The sequence below is a fragment of the Felis catus genome, chromosome A3 (genome assembly GCF_018350175.1).
Source record: "Felis catus isolate Fca126 chromosome A3, F.catus_Fca126_mat1.0, whole genome shotgun sequence".
Taxonomy (NCBI): Eukaryota; Metazoa; Chordata; class Mammalia; order Carnivora; family Felidae; genus Felis; species Felis catus.
The window spans coordinates 63,428,164-63,444,685 of record NC_058370.1 but is presented as its reverse complement, the minus strand read 5'-3'; the positions used below and the strand labels follow the sequence as shown (position 1 = coordinate 63,444,685).

The window sequence follows — 16,522 nt, the reverse complement described above, 5'->3', positions numbered from 1 at the left end:
GGGTTAAGTCAATACAAATTCTTAAATGGGTGCATACCTTCAAATACACTATAAACATGTGTTACTATCCATAGGGAACATTCTTCTATAACCACTTTAAACATGATTTTCTTAAACATTTAGTAAATTAAAATGCTGTCACACTCCTCTAGTAAAATCAAATAAATTAGGGGCGCCTGGGTGGCGCAGTCTGTTAAGCGTCTGACTTCAGCCAGGTCACGATCTCACGGTCCGTGAGTTCGAGCCCCGCGTCAGGCTCTGGGCTGATGGCTCAGAGCCTGGAGCCTGTTTCCGATTCTGTGTTTCCCTCTCTCTCTGCCCCTCCCCCGTTCATGCTCTGTCTCTCTCTGTCCCAAAAATAAATAAACGTTGAAAAAAAAAAAAAAACCAAAAAAAAAAAAATCAAATAAATTATAGCTTTTCTATAGGGAATGAATGAACTCCACATTCATCAAATACACACAACTCTTACATATTCCACTAGTTCTGCAAAGAAATGTGTTTTGGCTTAATGTTCCATTCCGTCTAAAAATTGGCAAAAGAATATTTCAAAAATAGCTTTAAAGCCCTGACAAAAAATTAAATATGTTCTTTATTTTAAAAATGTTTACCCCCCAAAAGTACTGCAATTATTTAATGTAAATGAAATATGCCCCAAACAGGTGATGTTTAGTAACAAAGGTTGGAGAGAAAATCATACCTTCTCAGCTAAAAGCTCTCTTATCTTGCTTGCTTGAACTCTAAATTTCATGAGCTGGGACTCCAGAGCCACACATCGTTCTTTCCAATCTACTGGTCCTTCTGTCTCAGTAAGCTCTGCCATATTTATTCTAGAAAAGAAAGCATAAATGGCATATAACCCATGAGCATTCAGGATAATTCATTACGTCATCCTGTATACATATTCACGTTACCATCTAATGATGTCATCCACATACAAATTTTTGAATTCTAAGACAAATTCCATAACTGGTTATATAGCTCATGGAAGAAACTTAGTGGGAGACAGAGGTCAGGGTTGGAGGCCCAGTGTGTTATTCAGTCTTTTTATATAACATATCCTTTCTGTGTCTCAGATTATCCAATCTAGAAAAAGCAGGACACTGATAATAACAAACCATTGTTCTTCATGAGTACGTTGTGAGGAACAAATTAAATACTGTTATTTTTAATAGCACTATGGACAGTAGAATAGCACCATCTGAACACAGACAAGTAGTATTATTTTAGCTCTGCCCAATAGATAAAACATTGTTTTAATCTTCCAGCTCAAAATTTTACCCCACTCCTAGGTTTACAGAACTATCACAATTTGACTCACTTGGTACCATGATAGTTTCTTAGGTTTCAGAAACTTCATTACCAGTGCTACAATTATAAGTTAGATTTACATTACAATTATTACTTATCATCATCCTAAAATCTAAAATCTAAATCTAAATCCTAGATCTAAAATCTCTTTTAAGCCAAAAATCCTTTGGCATATTTAACCAGGCAAAGTATTATGACCTTGGATACATTTGTATAATTTTTTTTTTTTTTTGGTCCAAGAAGAGAAAAGATATAAATATGAATTTGTAATCACCTACATTAAGTACATCTGGAATCAGTGTTTCCCATAATGTTAGCTTTCCTTTGGGGAGATTAATCCCAGGGAGAAGCACTGCACTCCACCAGGGGAACTGGTCTAGAAATTTTGAAGTGCAAAAAAACGACTCATTTTTTCTGGTTCTGAGATTCATAAACAATGTTTTAAATGTTAATGTTTCACCAGGTCATTTGAATAAATGGCCTGATGATATATTTCTGAATTGCCCTTGCTATGAACAGATGAAATCTGTATTAGGAATGGATCTCCTCAAGGAGCCAAGCCCTGGTCTCGGCATATACGTGAGAGCAAAACTCTCAGAACCCCAGGATAGATCTGCAGTTGAAGTGTACTATTCCTTCGTTTTCTAAAAATATGTCTCCCTCACATATTATCCAAGTTGATTTTCTCACTATTGAGTGTAATACAACACTTCCTCATCCTATACCAGTTTTTAAAAACTTTGTGTTGCTAATAACCCACAGAAGACTATTTTCCTAGTATAAATATTGTTTTATGCTTAAGACAATTTTCATATTCATACTGACATTATCATTCAATAACTTAGAAATAAATAAAAGCAGAGTTGCTCTACAAAGGCTACAACTTTATTGAGCACCCCAACCATCTCAAAGCTTCCAGATGCTCCTAAGTTCTGGCCATAATTTAAGGGAAACTTATAATTGTAAAACTGGACATCATTCTCTTTTAATTTCTTTGTTTTTATAGAAGCCTCATACCATTGTTGTCTGTTTTTTCCTAAGGATATTAGCCTTGTTAATGACACTTATCACCCACATTAGCATCTACTGTCAATGATTTACGAGTAGATCATGCACTTTGTCAGTCGCAAGCTTTTTCTCAATTCTGCTACTTCAGTTCTTTCCTCCTTAGCTTTAGAATGGACAAGGAAAAAAACATATGGACTAAAAATTATAAAATAAAAAGCTGTCCTGAAACAAACACTGTTAAGTCTTGAGTCACTTGTACCTTGCAGAGAAATGTAGAAACATTGTTAAGCAAGAAGAGTCTAATTCATGCTGGTAAGTTTCCCCTACAATTAAAATAACTTGTGTATGCTCTACTGAAAATTTCTACAGTTTTAAAAACAGCATAAAGGCAAAAAAAAAAAATTACCTAAAGGCAGATATTTTTCAACAGATAAAAATCAATCAATACAGTGAACCATATTAATAGACTAACAGACCAAAACCACATGATCATTTCAATCAATGTAGGAAAAAAAATCTGACAAAATTCAACACCCTTTCATAATAAAAACATTCAATAAGCTAGCAATAGAAGGGAACTTCTTCAGCCTGATAAAAAGCACTTAGGAAAAGCCCACAGCTAACATCATACTTAATAATAAATGACTGATCTGCCGAAGACCAGAGATAACACGAGGATGTCTGCTTTGCCACTTCTGTTCAACACTGTACTAGCGGTTCTAGTCAGGGCCAGAAAATAAAATAAAAAGAATCCAGTTTGAAAACTAAACCTAGGCACACCTGGGTGGCTCAGACAGTTAAGCATCCAACTCTTGGTTTCATCTTGGGTCATGATCTCTTGGTTTGTGAGTTTGAACCCTGCATCGGGCTCCGTGCTGATGGCATGGGGCCTGCTTGGGATTCTCTCTCTCTCTCTCTCTCTCTCTCTCTCTCTCTCTGCACCTCCCCTGCTCATGCTCTCTCTCTCTTTCTCTCATGCTTTCTCTCTCTCTCTCGAAATAAATAAACTTGAAAAAAAAAAAAAAAGAAAACCAAATCTCTATTTTCAGATGTCATGATCTTGCATACAGAAAATTCTAAGGAATTCACAAAAAAATCTATTAGAACTACTTGAGTTCAGCAAGGTTTCAGGAAACCAGACCAATATACAATTAACCATATCAATTGTTTTTCTACGCATTAGCCAAAAAAAAAAAAAAAAGAAATCAAGAATATATTCTATGTACAATAGCATCAAAAGAACTAAACGCTTAGGAATAAATTTAACAAAAGAAGTGCAAAACTTGCACTCTGAAAACCACAAAACAACACTGAGAGAAATTAAACCTAAATAAATTAAAGACATCTCATGTTCATGGATTAGAAGACTTAATATTGTGAAGATGCCAATACTTGCAAATGGATACATACATTCAATTCAATCCCTCTCAAAATTCCAACTGCATTTTTGGGCAAAAATGGCAATCTGATCCTAAATTCATATGGAAATTCAAGGGATCCAGAATAGCCAAAAAAAATCTTAAGAAGTTGTAGGACTCCTATGTCTCAATTTCAAAAATTACTACAAAGTTTCTGTAGTCAAAACTGTATGGTATTGCCATAAAGACAGACATATGATCAGTGGAATAAAATTAAGAGTCCAGAAATAAAACCTCAAATTTATAGTTAACTGATTTTTTTTTTAATTTGAAAGAAAAAGAGAATGTGAGTGGGGGAGATGGGCAGTGAGGGAGAGAGAGAGAGAGAGAGAGAGAGAGAGGAGAGAATCCCCAAACAGGCTCCAACTCAGCACGGAGCCGGATGCAGGGCTTGATTCTACAACCCTGGGATCATGACCTGAGCCAAAATCAAGAGTCAGATGCTCAAAACCAACTGAGCCACCCAGGTACCCCTATAGTCAACTGATTTTTGACAAGGGTACCAAAATCGTTCAATGGGGAAAGAAGAGTCTTTTCAACAACGGTGCTAGATAACTGGATATCCACATGCAAAAGAATGAATTTGGACCCCTCCATCACAACATATACAAAAACTAACTCAAAATGGATCGAAGACCTAAATGTAAGAGCCAATGCTCTAAAACTCTTAGAACAAAAGATAGGCATAAATCTTGTAACCTTAAATTAGTCAAGTTTCTTTGAGTTGACATCTAAAACATGAGTAATCAAAAAGAAAATAGATAAATTGGACTTAATCAACATTAAAAACTTTTATTTCAAAGGACATCATCAAGAAAGTGAAAAGATAAGCCACAGAAGGAAGAAAAATATTTGCAAATCATGTATATCAGACACTTTTATCCAGAATATATAAAGAACTCTTACAACTCAACAATATAAAACAAAACAATTAAAAAGTAGGCAAAGGATCTAAATAGACAGTTCTCTAAAGAAGGTATACAAATGGCCAAAAAGCCATGAAAAGATGTTCAACATCATTAGCTATAAGTGAAAATGCAAATTAAAATCATGACAACCACTGCAACCAAACAGGATGTTTAAAATAATAAAGCCATAATAACAAGTGTGAGTGAGGATGTGAGAAATTAGAACCCTCATACTTTGCTACTGGGAATGTAAAAATGGTATAGCTGCTTTGGAAAATAGTTTAACAGTTCCTCAAAGGTTTTAACATAAAGTTACCATATGAGCCAGCAACTCCAATGCTAACTAACTATATACCCGAGAGAACTGAATACATAAGTTCACACCAAAAGTTATACACAAATGTTCACAGCAGCATTATTCAAATAGCCAAAAAGTGGAAACAATCCAAGTGTCCATCATCAGAGGAATGGATAAACAAAATGTGGTATATCTGTACAAAGGAATATTACGCAGCCACAAAAAAAGCAATAAAGTACTAATACATGCTGTGACAATTATCCTAGAGGCCAAGTGAAAGAAGCCTGAATAAAAGGCCACATATTGTATGATTCCATTTACACAAAACAGGTAAATCCAAAGAGACAGAAAGTAAGTTAGTGGTTGCCAAAGGCTGTGAAGAAAGGGCAATGGTGATCAACAGCTAATAGTTTGGGGTTTCTTTTTTGAATGATCAAAATTGTTCTAAAATTAGTGCTGATAGTTGCACAACCTTGTGAATATACTAAAAGTCGCTGATGTGTACACTTTAAAGGAGTAAATTTTATGGTTCACTAATTATACTTCAATTTTAAAAAGAGCAATTATTTACAAATGAGTAAAGAAAAATAACAGTTTTATAGAGCTGTTGAATCACAATGTTGTACACCTGAAACTAATGTAACATTGTGTCAACTTTATTCAAATAAAAGTAAATAAAAATTTTAACAAGAAGTAATGCAGATACAAATATTCTTATTACACATTTATTTGCACAATTGTTCCCCATACATTTGTTGTCTTTTAAAACTTGTTTGTGATGCACACAAAGAAAAAAAATTTATTTAAATATGTGGTAAAGTGTAACAATCATTTTCTTCATGCAATCTGAGTTTTGTTTTGTACTTTAGAAAGATCTTCCCCACTCCAAATTAAAGAATAAAAATGATTTTTTAAAAAGTAACAATTTGTGTGGATGTATATTAACTCAACATTTACAAATTTAACGATCCATTGTTTGTAGTTATCCCTGCCAAGAATTCTACCGTTAACTCAAATAATTTAGAGGTAAATGCTAACTAACCTCAAATATGGCAAGTTCATACATATATCTTACCCAAGACTACTTTGCTATGAAAATGACATGATAAATAAATTCCAAATTAAACATACCTACTTATGTCTTTAGTTATGCTAATTACATATTTTACAACGAAGTAGCAGAACCTTAATATTACTGAATTGGCATCTAATGTCTACATTCCCTACTAATAGGATCATAATTTAAAAAAATTCAAAACTACAGATTGGCTGGCTAATGATCCACCAAGAGGTCTAGACACCTGATTTCCTCATTTCATTCTGTAATTTCAGTTAGTATAAAGTAACTGTTGTGTTAATGCACCATCTTGAGTAAAGATTCGAACTTTGAACAACATCCACCATTCTTTTCCATTACCATATGATTTTATAGAACTGTACAGCTTTGGGAGGTATAACCACTTGCTAAATAAATAACATTTCTAGATTTTGAATTTTAAAGTAACCTATCTTCACTGCGGTGCACGGGAAAAAAATCTTGGTTTTCCAAAAGCCACCCCCCACCCCCATGACTTTTGGAAATATTTACTGACACAAAATAAACTGTTTACAATTATGGAGTGAATGCTCTTTTCTCCGAATCTCTGACTTCCTGTTTCTCTTCCAAATCCCAAAAGAGAAAGAAAAAGAAAAAAAAAAAAGAATTCATCTATTGAGGCTTATCCTGATGAAGCTCAGGGTTAGCCACTCACATTCTTTAATTCGCTCCTCTTAAGGGACGGCTTAACTTGGCCAGGTAACTATTTCTCTTCCAAAGCAGAAAGGATGTCTTTCTTGACCACACTGAGGCTTGCCTTGTTTAAGAAGGCTCCTGACCACCAACCAGCCCCACTTGGGCTACGCCTGCCCATCGCTGGCCCTGCCAGGAGCAGCCGTGCTCCCCACCCCACAGCTCCTCGGGGACCCACGCGGCGGTGCGGTGGAGGCTTGCGACGGGCATTTTCACAAAGAGAGCAGTGACCTGCAGGTAGCACAGCACCAGAGCTCTGACGCGTAAATCGTTCAACTCGCTCTTTCCACAGAGTTTCGCACATCAAAATCGAGGGCTCGGATGTTCCGTCTTTTGAAAAGTGGTCTAGTAACTTCAGGGCCAGCGCCGTTTCGTAGTAGGTCACCTAAGGGCACTTTGACATTCCGGCAACTCGAGGGGCAGAAAATGGTTCTTGCAACTTTTGGGAAGTTTCACCCAAGAGATCACAGCGCGGCTCCCAGGAAGCCAAGGCCGAGCCGCAGCATCCCTAGCTGCTCGGGACCCTGGGGCGGGGACGCGGGGGCGCCGGCTGCACACCCCCCCCCCAGAACTGCCCCCGCCGCGCCACACACCCAGCCCCGCGTTTTCAAACAAAATGTCACGGGAGACCAGGGGGCGAGGAGCCGCCGGCCACCGACCTCGGCCGAGACCCCAGTCCTGGAGGCAGCGAGGGGGCGATGCCGAGTGCCGGGGCTGCGGCGGCAGGCGCGGGGGCGAGTCCCGCTCCATCCTCCTCCAGCCGGCTCCACCGCCCTGGTCCCCGCCCGCCGGCTCTGCCCGCCGCCCCCAACCGCCGCCCGGCAAGCTCCCCGGGACGGCGCGCTCACGAGGGGGCGGGGATCCCGGGCATCCGAGCCGCTGGGCTCGCCCCTCAGCTCCGGGCCCTCTCCATCTGCCTACCTCTGCTGCGGGACCCTGGCTGCAGTGCCCGAAGTCCTGGCCGCGCCTGGCGCGGGGCTGCCGGGACTCTCCGCGGGTGCCCGCCTCGCTCCAAGCCTGGAGAGGGCCGGGGCAGGGCACCGCCTTCTCCTAGGACTGGAGGCCAGAGTAGCCAATCGGATGCGCAGCCGGCCGCCTGACGTCACTTGAGGGTGTGGCTACGACTTTGACTCCTCCTAGGCCCTACCTCTGGAGGGAGTTGTGTCCTATTCTGTCTGCCCCTAGTTTTCAACATACCTACAGCTCAGAGGTTGTCCCCTCCGTTCCATCCTCCCTACCTCGGCTCAGCATCCACCGGTTTGGTCTCCCAGCCTGAAGTCTCTCCTCTTGCCAATCCGTCCTTCGCCCTCTTGCCAGGTTGCCTGTCCTCAAGTGCACTTTTGAGGTACACCCTGCCAAAGACCTTCGTTGACTTTCTTTCGCTTAAATTATCAAGAACAGACTTCCCAGGCCAGTATTCGAGGCCTACAACCTACTTTTTCAGGTTTATTTTTCACAACTGCCCTTCACACCAGTCTTGCTGTGCAATTCCCCCACCCCAGGGAAGTCCATTTGGAAAGTTCACCTACTATTTCCTACGTCCCCTTTAAAAGTTCTAACTGTTCTCTAAGACACAACTCAGATTATCTTCTCCACATAACCATGACTGTTACTCCTAGCAATAATCCCTTCTCTTGTTTCTGTTCCCTGAGCATTTAGGTTTTTACTCCCCTTGGCACTTAGCTCATTCTGCCTTAGGTACCGCTCCTTATCTCTCCATTAGACTGTGAGCTCTTTGAAAGAACGATTCATTTTCTTCCTTTTTGCAGCCTCCTCCGCACCCAGCACAGGGCATTGGGTAAGAAGATGAGTGATAATTTTAATCTAATTGGATTTTACATCCCAAGACGGGGTCTGGCAAGGACAATCTCAAGGGGGAAAATTAGAATACTAAATACCATGGGTAATCCTTCTGCAGGTCATAAAGCAAGGTGAGACAAATTACTCTCTTTGGTTCACAGCTGGCCAATTAAGAATGTCAGAGGGCTTTTTCCATTACCATCTTTTTTTTTTTTTTAATCTTATCTCACCTTATATAGAAAAGGCATAAGAGATAAAGATTTACAAACTTCCTTAGAGGGAAAGCAATAAGTGAGTACAACTAAAAGGCCAGTGAGCAAGTATCAAACTTCCATATTTCTTCCAGATGAGCACTAATTTTGGACTGGATCCCAGACTACCCCCACACATCAAATTCCTTTTGCCTTCTGTGGGAGCTGATGATGCATATCACATGAAAAATTGTCTCCAAACAGTTTTGGCCAACAAACAGGCTGGACTGGACTCATTTTACAGAGCATGCAGGAGTTAAATAAACAGAGTTTAAGTAACTTGCATAATTTGACGCAGCAAGTCAGTAGAGACCAAAGAACTAAGTGCGAGAGAAAGAATGCCAAAATAGAATCACTTCCGTTTGTGAGTCAGAATACTAAACAGACTAAGAGAGCTCAGTGAATAAAGTCACTCATGAAAAGAAGCTTTCTACACATGGCTGCCACCCTTGTAAATTTCAGCCAACATTTACTTACTGTCACCTTTTTCTAGAAACATGACTGAATTTGTTTGGCTATGGTGAATACAGTGGAATGGCATCCGGTTTCTGGACGTGCTAAGAAAAATACATGGTACAATGGAATATTATTTAGCAACAAAAAGAAATGGGGTGTTTACAAATGATACAGCATAGATAAATTTTGAATATATTATGCTGGGGTGCCAGGGTGGCTCAGTCGGTTGAGTGTTGAACTCTGATTTTGACTCAGGTCATGATCCCAAGGTCATGGCAGCGAGCCCCGCATCAGGCTCTGTGTTGAACATAAAAAGTGTTTGAGATTCTCTCTCTCTCCCTCTTCCTCTCTCTCTTTCCCCCCTCCTACTCCTCTCCCCTGCTCACACACACACTCTCTGTCTCTGAAATAAAAAAGAAAAAAAGAAAGAAAATATTATGCTAAGTGAAAGAAGCCAGTCACAAAAAGTCACATTTTAGGTGATCTTATTTACACGAAATGTCCAGAATTGACAAATTTATAGAGCCAGGAAGTAGATTAGTGGTTGTGAGGGGCTGGGGAGGATGGGAGTGATGGCTAAAGGCAGAAGGGTTTCTTTGAGGAAATGAAAACATTTTAAAACTTGTGGTGATGATTGTACAACTCTATGAATATGCTAGAGGCCATTGACAGGTACAGTTTAAATGAGTGAATCGTATGCTATGTGAATTAAATCTCAATAAAGCTGTTCTATAAAAGAAAAATACATGTTGAATTTTATGGTTTTTATATTCAGTAGTGGCAGTTGGAAAACATCTCTGACCAGCCTTCCTGAATGTTCATGGCATTCTGTACCTTTGCTTCATAGTATTTACCTCATTGTAATATTATATTTATTTGTGATTATTTGATTGCCTGTTTCCCCCTACTAAACTGTAATGAGAGCAGAAACTGTGTGGTTTTCCTTTTTCTTTTTAATATTTATTTACTTTTGAGAAAGAGACATAGTGTGAGTGGAGGAGGGGCAGAGACAGAGGGAGGCATACCATCCAAAGCAGGCTCCAGGCTCTGAGCTATCAGCACAGAGCCTGACCTGGGGCTCGAATTCACGAACCGTGAGATCATGACCTGAGCAGAAGTCAGAAGCTTAACTGAACAAGCCACCAGGCACCCCTGGCTTTCCTCCTTAATATCCAGCATCTATATATCCAGCATCTAGTGAATGGCATATAGTAGGTGCACAATAAATATCTGCTAAATGAATGAACAAAGGTGGTTATTAAGTACTTATAATATCCCAGGCACCATACTAGATTCTGAGGACTACAAAGATGAGCAAAATAAACGTGGTTTCTGTCTTCATAGAGTTGTGGTCTAGGGGGAGAGATGCACATTCATTAAATATTCACACAAATAAATATATAATTACAAATTGCATTCAGTGTTCTAGAAGAAAAGCACAAAATGCTGTGCAACTGAATAATAAGGCGATCTGGCCTGGTCTTAGGAGTCAAGAAGGACTTCTTTGAGAGAATGACAGTTGAGCTGAGGCCTGAAGGAACTAGCCAGACAAAAACAAAAGGATAATGGGCAGAGCATCCCAGGTTGTGGGAAGCACAGGTACCAGGCCCTGTGGTGAGGAGGAGCCTGAGACATTGGAGGGACCTAATGGAGACCAGAGAGGCCAGAACACAATGAGGCACAGTGAGCAAGGAGAGAAGTAGAGGAGGAGGAGGCTGTTGAAGAAAGAAGGCCAGACCATCTGGGGCCTTGAAGAACAAGGCTTCTCAAACTTTAATGGCGATCTTGTTAAAATGCAGATTCAGACGCCAGTAGGTCTGGGATGGGAACCAAGAATCTGCATTTCTAACAAGCTCCAGGGACACACTTTGAGTAGCAAGGCTGTGACTACAATTATTCCAAGAGCACAGGGAGTCCACTGAAGTGTTTTCAACAGAGACGTGACAAGACCAGATGTGACAAGAGTATGGAGGTGATTAGAAAAACACAAGTAGATTCAACGCAACCAGATGGGGAACTATTTCAGTCATTCTGGTGAGAAATGGTGGCAGCTGGGTGGCAGAGGTTGTGGGAAAATGTGGCGGGTGACCAAAGCTGTTCTTTAGGAAGCTCTATCTAGCACGCAGCAAGAATAGCTAGGAGAGGGAGGAACAATTAGGAGCTAAGGGAGGGCTTCAGTGAAGATCTGAACTAGGGCACTCAGGGTGAGAATGAAGTGCAGGCCATGGTGGAATTGGAAGGCTCTGGGCGGAAGAGATAAAAATAGCAGACAGGTGACACAATGCACCTAGTGTTCTTTCGAGTGCTTTAGCAAATGTAAACTCATGACTATTTTGTAATATAGGGACCATTACTATTCCCACCTGACAGATGGGACAACTGAGGCACAGAGGTTAAATCACTGCCCTAAGGGTACACAGATATTATGTAATGGAACTGGGAATTCTGGTTTGACAGTAACCACTACTCTCTACTACATCTCAACTTCTTTCAAGAAATTGAATCTACCAGGTCTAACAATTGATTTGAAGATTGGGAACATGAGGGTCTGGGAGGCTTCGTGTAACTGGGAAATGAAGGTGCCATTAACCAACGTTTATTTATTTTTGGGGGGACAGAGAGAGACAGAGCATGAACGGGGGAGGGGCAGAGAGAGAGGGAGACACAGAATCGGAAACAGGCTCCAGGCTCCGAGCCATCAGCCCAGAGCCTGACGCGGGGCTCGAACTCACGGACCGCGAGATCGTGACCTGGCTGAAGTCGGACGCTTAACCGACTGCGCCACCCAGGCGCCCCTAAGGTGCCATTAACCAAAGTAGAGAAGCAAGAAGGGAGGAATTAGTTAACAGGAAGAATACGATTTGGCTTATATGTGCCAAGCACAAGCTGAGAGGTCAGTGAAACGTCCAGCAGGAGAGCCAGCGGAAAATTAGTCAGGCTGAGTTGGGGAGAAAGGTCTGGGTTGGGGTATACATTTCAAGGTAAGCTGCATAGAGGGGAGAGTCTTGTGGCTTGCAGAATGATTGTGGACCACACAGCCATTTGGCATACCGGAAGCGGGAACAGAGAGGTTGGAAGGAGCAAGAATAAGGGAGCTGAGTAAATATTTGGGAAGAAAGATCTTGTTCTTTCATTCGATCACACATAAAATCCAACAGAGGGAGGAGACACTGACCCCCACCTAGAATGAGCATGTGGCAGCTGGAGTAGAGAGAGTGGAAACCCCAGTTCAGAAACTAGAATTCCCAGCTCCTGGTGAAATATATCAAAGACAAGGGGAAGAAGTTTGGGAAAAAGAAATAAAGCTGGTAGGAATAAATTCTCACCTGCTGACTGGAATGCAAGCCTGGACTGTAGGCTTGGACACTCCAAGCTATTTATCTGCATCCCAGGAAAGCAGCAAATTCTGGGCACCAAAGAACTTGGCCTTCCTAGTAGAGATGGATAAGAGATGGCTGGGCTGATGGTGTGTTCCCAGTACCCAGGTTGTAATGACCTACTCAATCCTTTGGGTCTGCAGTGGAGGCAGGACCCGCTTCAAACTCACCTTATCTCACAGGTGAGCTGGACCCCCTCTATCATAGATTGGTGTAGGGAGAAGCTCATAGGTGGGTCCAGGTCAAGGCCAACACTGGTGGAGGTAAGAATTTAATGGGCATTGGTAAGACCACAGAGAAAGAACAAGTATGTACAGAGGAAAAAGAAAAACACTGGGCAGAGCTTTGCAGATCACTTATTTTAAGGGCAATTGAAAGGAAGAGAAGATTGAAGGGTATTCGGCCATGGCTTGGTCAGGACCTATGAAGCTAAAAACAAAGACACCACACATGAGGGTCACACAGGAAGACTGTGACCCAGATAGTATAAGAGGCACCTAGGGGGCTCAGTTGGTTAAGCATCCAACTTCATGATCTCACAGTTCGTGAGTTCAAGCCCTACATTGGGCCATCAGGCTCTGTGCTGACAGCTCAGAGCCTGGAACCTGCTTCAGATGCTGTGTCTCCCTCTCTCTCTCTCTGCCCCTCCCCTGCTCATGCTCTGTCTCTCTCTCTTTCTCAAAACTAAACAAACATTAAAAAAAATTAAGTCATCTTCTTTAAAAAAGCATTAAATGTGAACTGATGATTTATTCTGTTTGGAGTCAGTACCTACCAGACAGAGGCAGCCATTCTGATACAGATCCATATCACAGCCAGTACTAAAAATCTTCCCTCTCTCTTTTCATATTGCACAAAGGGTCAGTTTAAGCCAGAAGTAAAGGAATGAAAAACACAGCAAAACTGACCACAACATCCCCTGACACTGACAATTAGAGAAAAGACACATTATAAGGACATTATTGTGTGCTGTGTAATAATTGTAAAATGAAAAAGGAGGGGTGCCTGGGTGGCTCAGTTGGTCTAGAGTCCCACCTGGGCTCAGGCCATAATCTCGTGGTTTGTGGGTTCGAGCCCCACGTTGGGCTCTGTGCTGACAGCTCGGAGCCTGGAGCCTGCTTCGGATTCTGTGTCTCCCTCTCTCTCTCTGCCCCTCCCTACTCACGCTCTGACTCTCTCTCTCTCAAAAATAAACCTTAAAAAAAATTTTTTTTAATGAAAAAGGATCCTCGGGGCGCCTGGGTGGCTCCGTTGGTTGAGGATCTGACTTGAGCTCAGGTCATGATCTCATGGTTCGTGGGTTCAAGCGCTGCGTTGGGCTCTGTGCTGACAGCTCAGCCTGGAGCCTGCTTCAAAGTCTGTCTCCTCTCTCTCTCTGCCCCTCCCCTGCTCACACACACACACACACACACACACACACACTCTCTCTCTCTCTCTCTCTCTCTCTCAAAAATAAAATAAACATTAAATTTTTTCTTAAAAACAAGGGAAGAAAAGTTTCCCTTAAAAAAAAAAAGAAAAGAAAAAGTATCCTCAAAAGACTGGAAAAAGCAGAAGTGAACAGGATGGTGGCAAGCAGAGAATACTTGGTGAGGAGGTGGGGTTTGAGCTGGGGAAAGATTTGGTGAATCAGAAGGAACTGGTTACCTCATTGATGGTTTGGGGATGGGTGAACCTCTTGAGCCCAGGAGGCAATAGCCCATATATATGAATGAATGAATGAATAAATGAATGAATGAATGAATGTGGTATCCATGAGGTAGATTAAACCATCCTACACAGCTGGAAGGAAACAGGTTTACATCATCAGTTTACATCAGTTTGCATCAGTTTACAGTCCAATCCTAACAACTGACACTGAGGTGTTGAGAAGCAAGACCTACCACAACATTATCCAAAGTGTGTGTATCAGGTTTCTTCTGTCATTGCCTATGGGATAGGGATATAGCATGGATGATTCAGAAAACCTGGCGGGGCCACTGAAGAGGTATTTGATTGGCACTGAACTGAATCAAGTACAATGCCAGTACACACAAGCTATTGTAAGCTTACATGAAGCATTTATTTGAAGGATAGCAGATACATAGCAGGAAAATCCCGAGGTGAAGTGAGGAGAAGTGGGGAGATGAAGTAAGGAAATGCACAAATGAGAGGGCTGTATGCAGGGAAAGAAGAGGGTCAATGTCGTGTTGAACTCAAGAGGTGGGTTTGCTCTGAGCCTAGCTGGAGTAATCTGAGATGATTTGGCAGCAGTATTTCGAACAACTGAAAGGAAAAAGTAATTACTTGGATCCTTGTTTTCAATAGTCTCTTCCTTCACTTAACCAAATTCATATGGTGACCCTGTACTTGGAACTTTAGTGCTATGTTACTCTGTTGTACACTCAAATCAATATAAAAACCTTGCTTTAGGGGCGCCTGGGTGGCGCAGTCGGTTAAGCGTCCGACTTCAGCCAGGTCACGATCTCGCGGTCCGTGAGTTCGAGCCCCGCGTCAGGCTCTGGGCTGATGGCTCCGAACCTGGAGCCTGTTTCCGATTCTGTGTCTCCCTCTCTCTCTGCCACTCCCCCGTTCATGCTCCGTCTCTCTCTGTCCCAAAAATAAATAAACGTTGAAAAAAAAAATTAAAAAAAAAAAAACAAAAACCTTGCTTTAGGTCCCCATAGCCATTTTTGTTTTACAACATTTTGTTTCCCGATTATAAAAGCAATAAAAATTCATTTTCACTGGAAACGATAGAGACAGAACAACGAAAAAAGTTTAAATTACCCACAGTCCATCATTCATAAACACTGTTATGCTGTTGTCTTTCCATTCAGGGTTTATTTCTATATGCTGTTTTCCCTTAATGAGATTTCCTTGTAAAATTATGCTGAATGCACACTTTTTATCCTGCTCTCACACTAAGACTCTACTGTGAGCCTTTTCTTTGTCGTTAAGTATTACTTAAAAACATTCTTAATGACTAGCTAATATTCCACCATACAATTTTACCCTAATGTATTTAACTATTCTCTTGTTAACATACAATTGTATTCTTTCCAGTTTCCCCTTAGTATAAAAACAACATAACCGTTTCAATGTTTTTGTGCTTTCCAAATATAATAGTCCTTTGGAAGACTTTTTTCATAGCAGCTTTCTTGAGATATGCTTCACATACTATACAATTGACTTATTTAAAGTGTACAATTCAATGATTTTTAGTGTAGTCACAGATTTGCGCTGTTTAATTTTGTCTGCACCAAATCGGGAAATTCTGGTCAGCTCTGGATTAGCAAAAAATTGGGCTTTGGCCCGGTTCCGGAGACACAAAGCTAACCAGGTTTTATTCTTACAGACCGTCCCATCTTTGGGGGGCTTTCTCAACATGAAACCACATGTCTTCCAAGAGACACCTGTTGCCTTCATGTTTTCTCCTTATACGCTAACGTGCACCCTTAACTTTCTAACTGGCACAATTTCACCAGGGACAATTGGGAATGCGATGGCCAATTTGGGGAAACTTTGACACGAATGAGGTTGTTCATTTGAGAAGTACCTCAGAACAAAAAAAGAAAGAAAGCTTCTTAAGGAGATTGACTTGTCTAAAAGAGAGAAAATTTTGTTTAAGCTTAGAGACACCTTCTTCTTTATTTTTTTGTGCTTCAGGAATGAATGAGACCTCATGTTTTAATTTATGGCTCAATAGAGTTGTCAAGGAGTCAAGTTACATCCAAATCAACTATGTATCACTCTCTTTTGTGTGTATATAGGTAACATTTATTCTTCTCTATCTAAACTTTCTTCCCCCTCCTCACAGAGGGATCATAATCAGTTTTACAGGAACAGTTTCACATTTGTCTGAAGCTGGCTCCCTCATGTTTCCCTTCCCTTCCCTTCCCTTCCCTTCCCTTCCCTCCCCTCCCC

At 41.2% G+C, this 16,522-nt stretch overlaps 1 protein-coding gene and 1 long non-coding RNA gene across 9 annotated transcripts in view; both read right to left on the bottom strand.

Annotated features, from left to right (window-relative positions):
• The window catches only part of PLEKHH2 (pleckstrin homology, MyTH4 and FERM domain containing H2), a 119,728-nt gene extending 111,925 nt beyond the window's left edge, over positions 1–7,803 (bottom strand). For all 8 annotated transcript variants that reach the window (XM_045054150.1, XM_011281045.4, XM_045054149.1 and 5 more), the window contains exons 1-2: positions 7,654–7,803; positions 701–830 (exon numbers count right to left, since the gene is read on the bottom strand). In XM_045054150.1, coding sequence (XP_044910085.1) covers positions 701–823 — 123 coding nt within the window. In that variant the 5' untranslated portion in view covers positions 824–830; positions 7,654–7,803. The remainder of the gene's footprint in view (positions 1–700; positions 831–7,653) is intronic.
• A 6,851-nt stretch (positions 7,804–14,654) lies between these two features.
• Positions 14,655–16,492, bottom strand: LOC123384437. Its single transcript, XR_006595517.1, has 2 exons — positions 15,263–16,492; positions 14,655–15,018 (listed from the first exon to the last, which is right to left on the bottom strand). It is a non-coding gene; the product is annotated as an uncharacterized LOC123384437 (long non-coding RNA).
• Between the last annotated feature and the right edge of the window lie 30 nt (positions 16,493–16,522).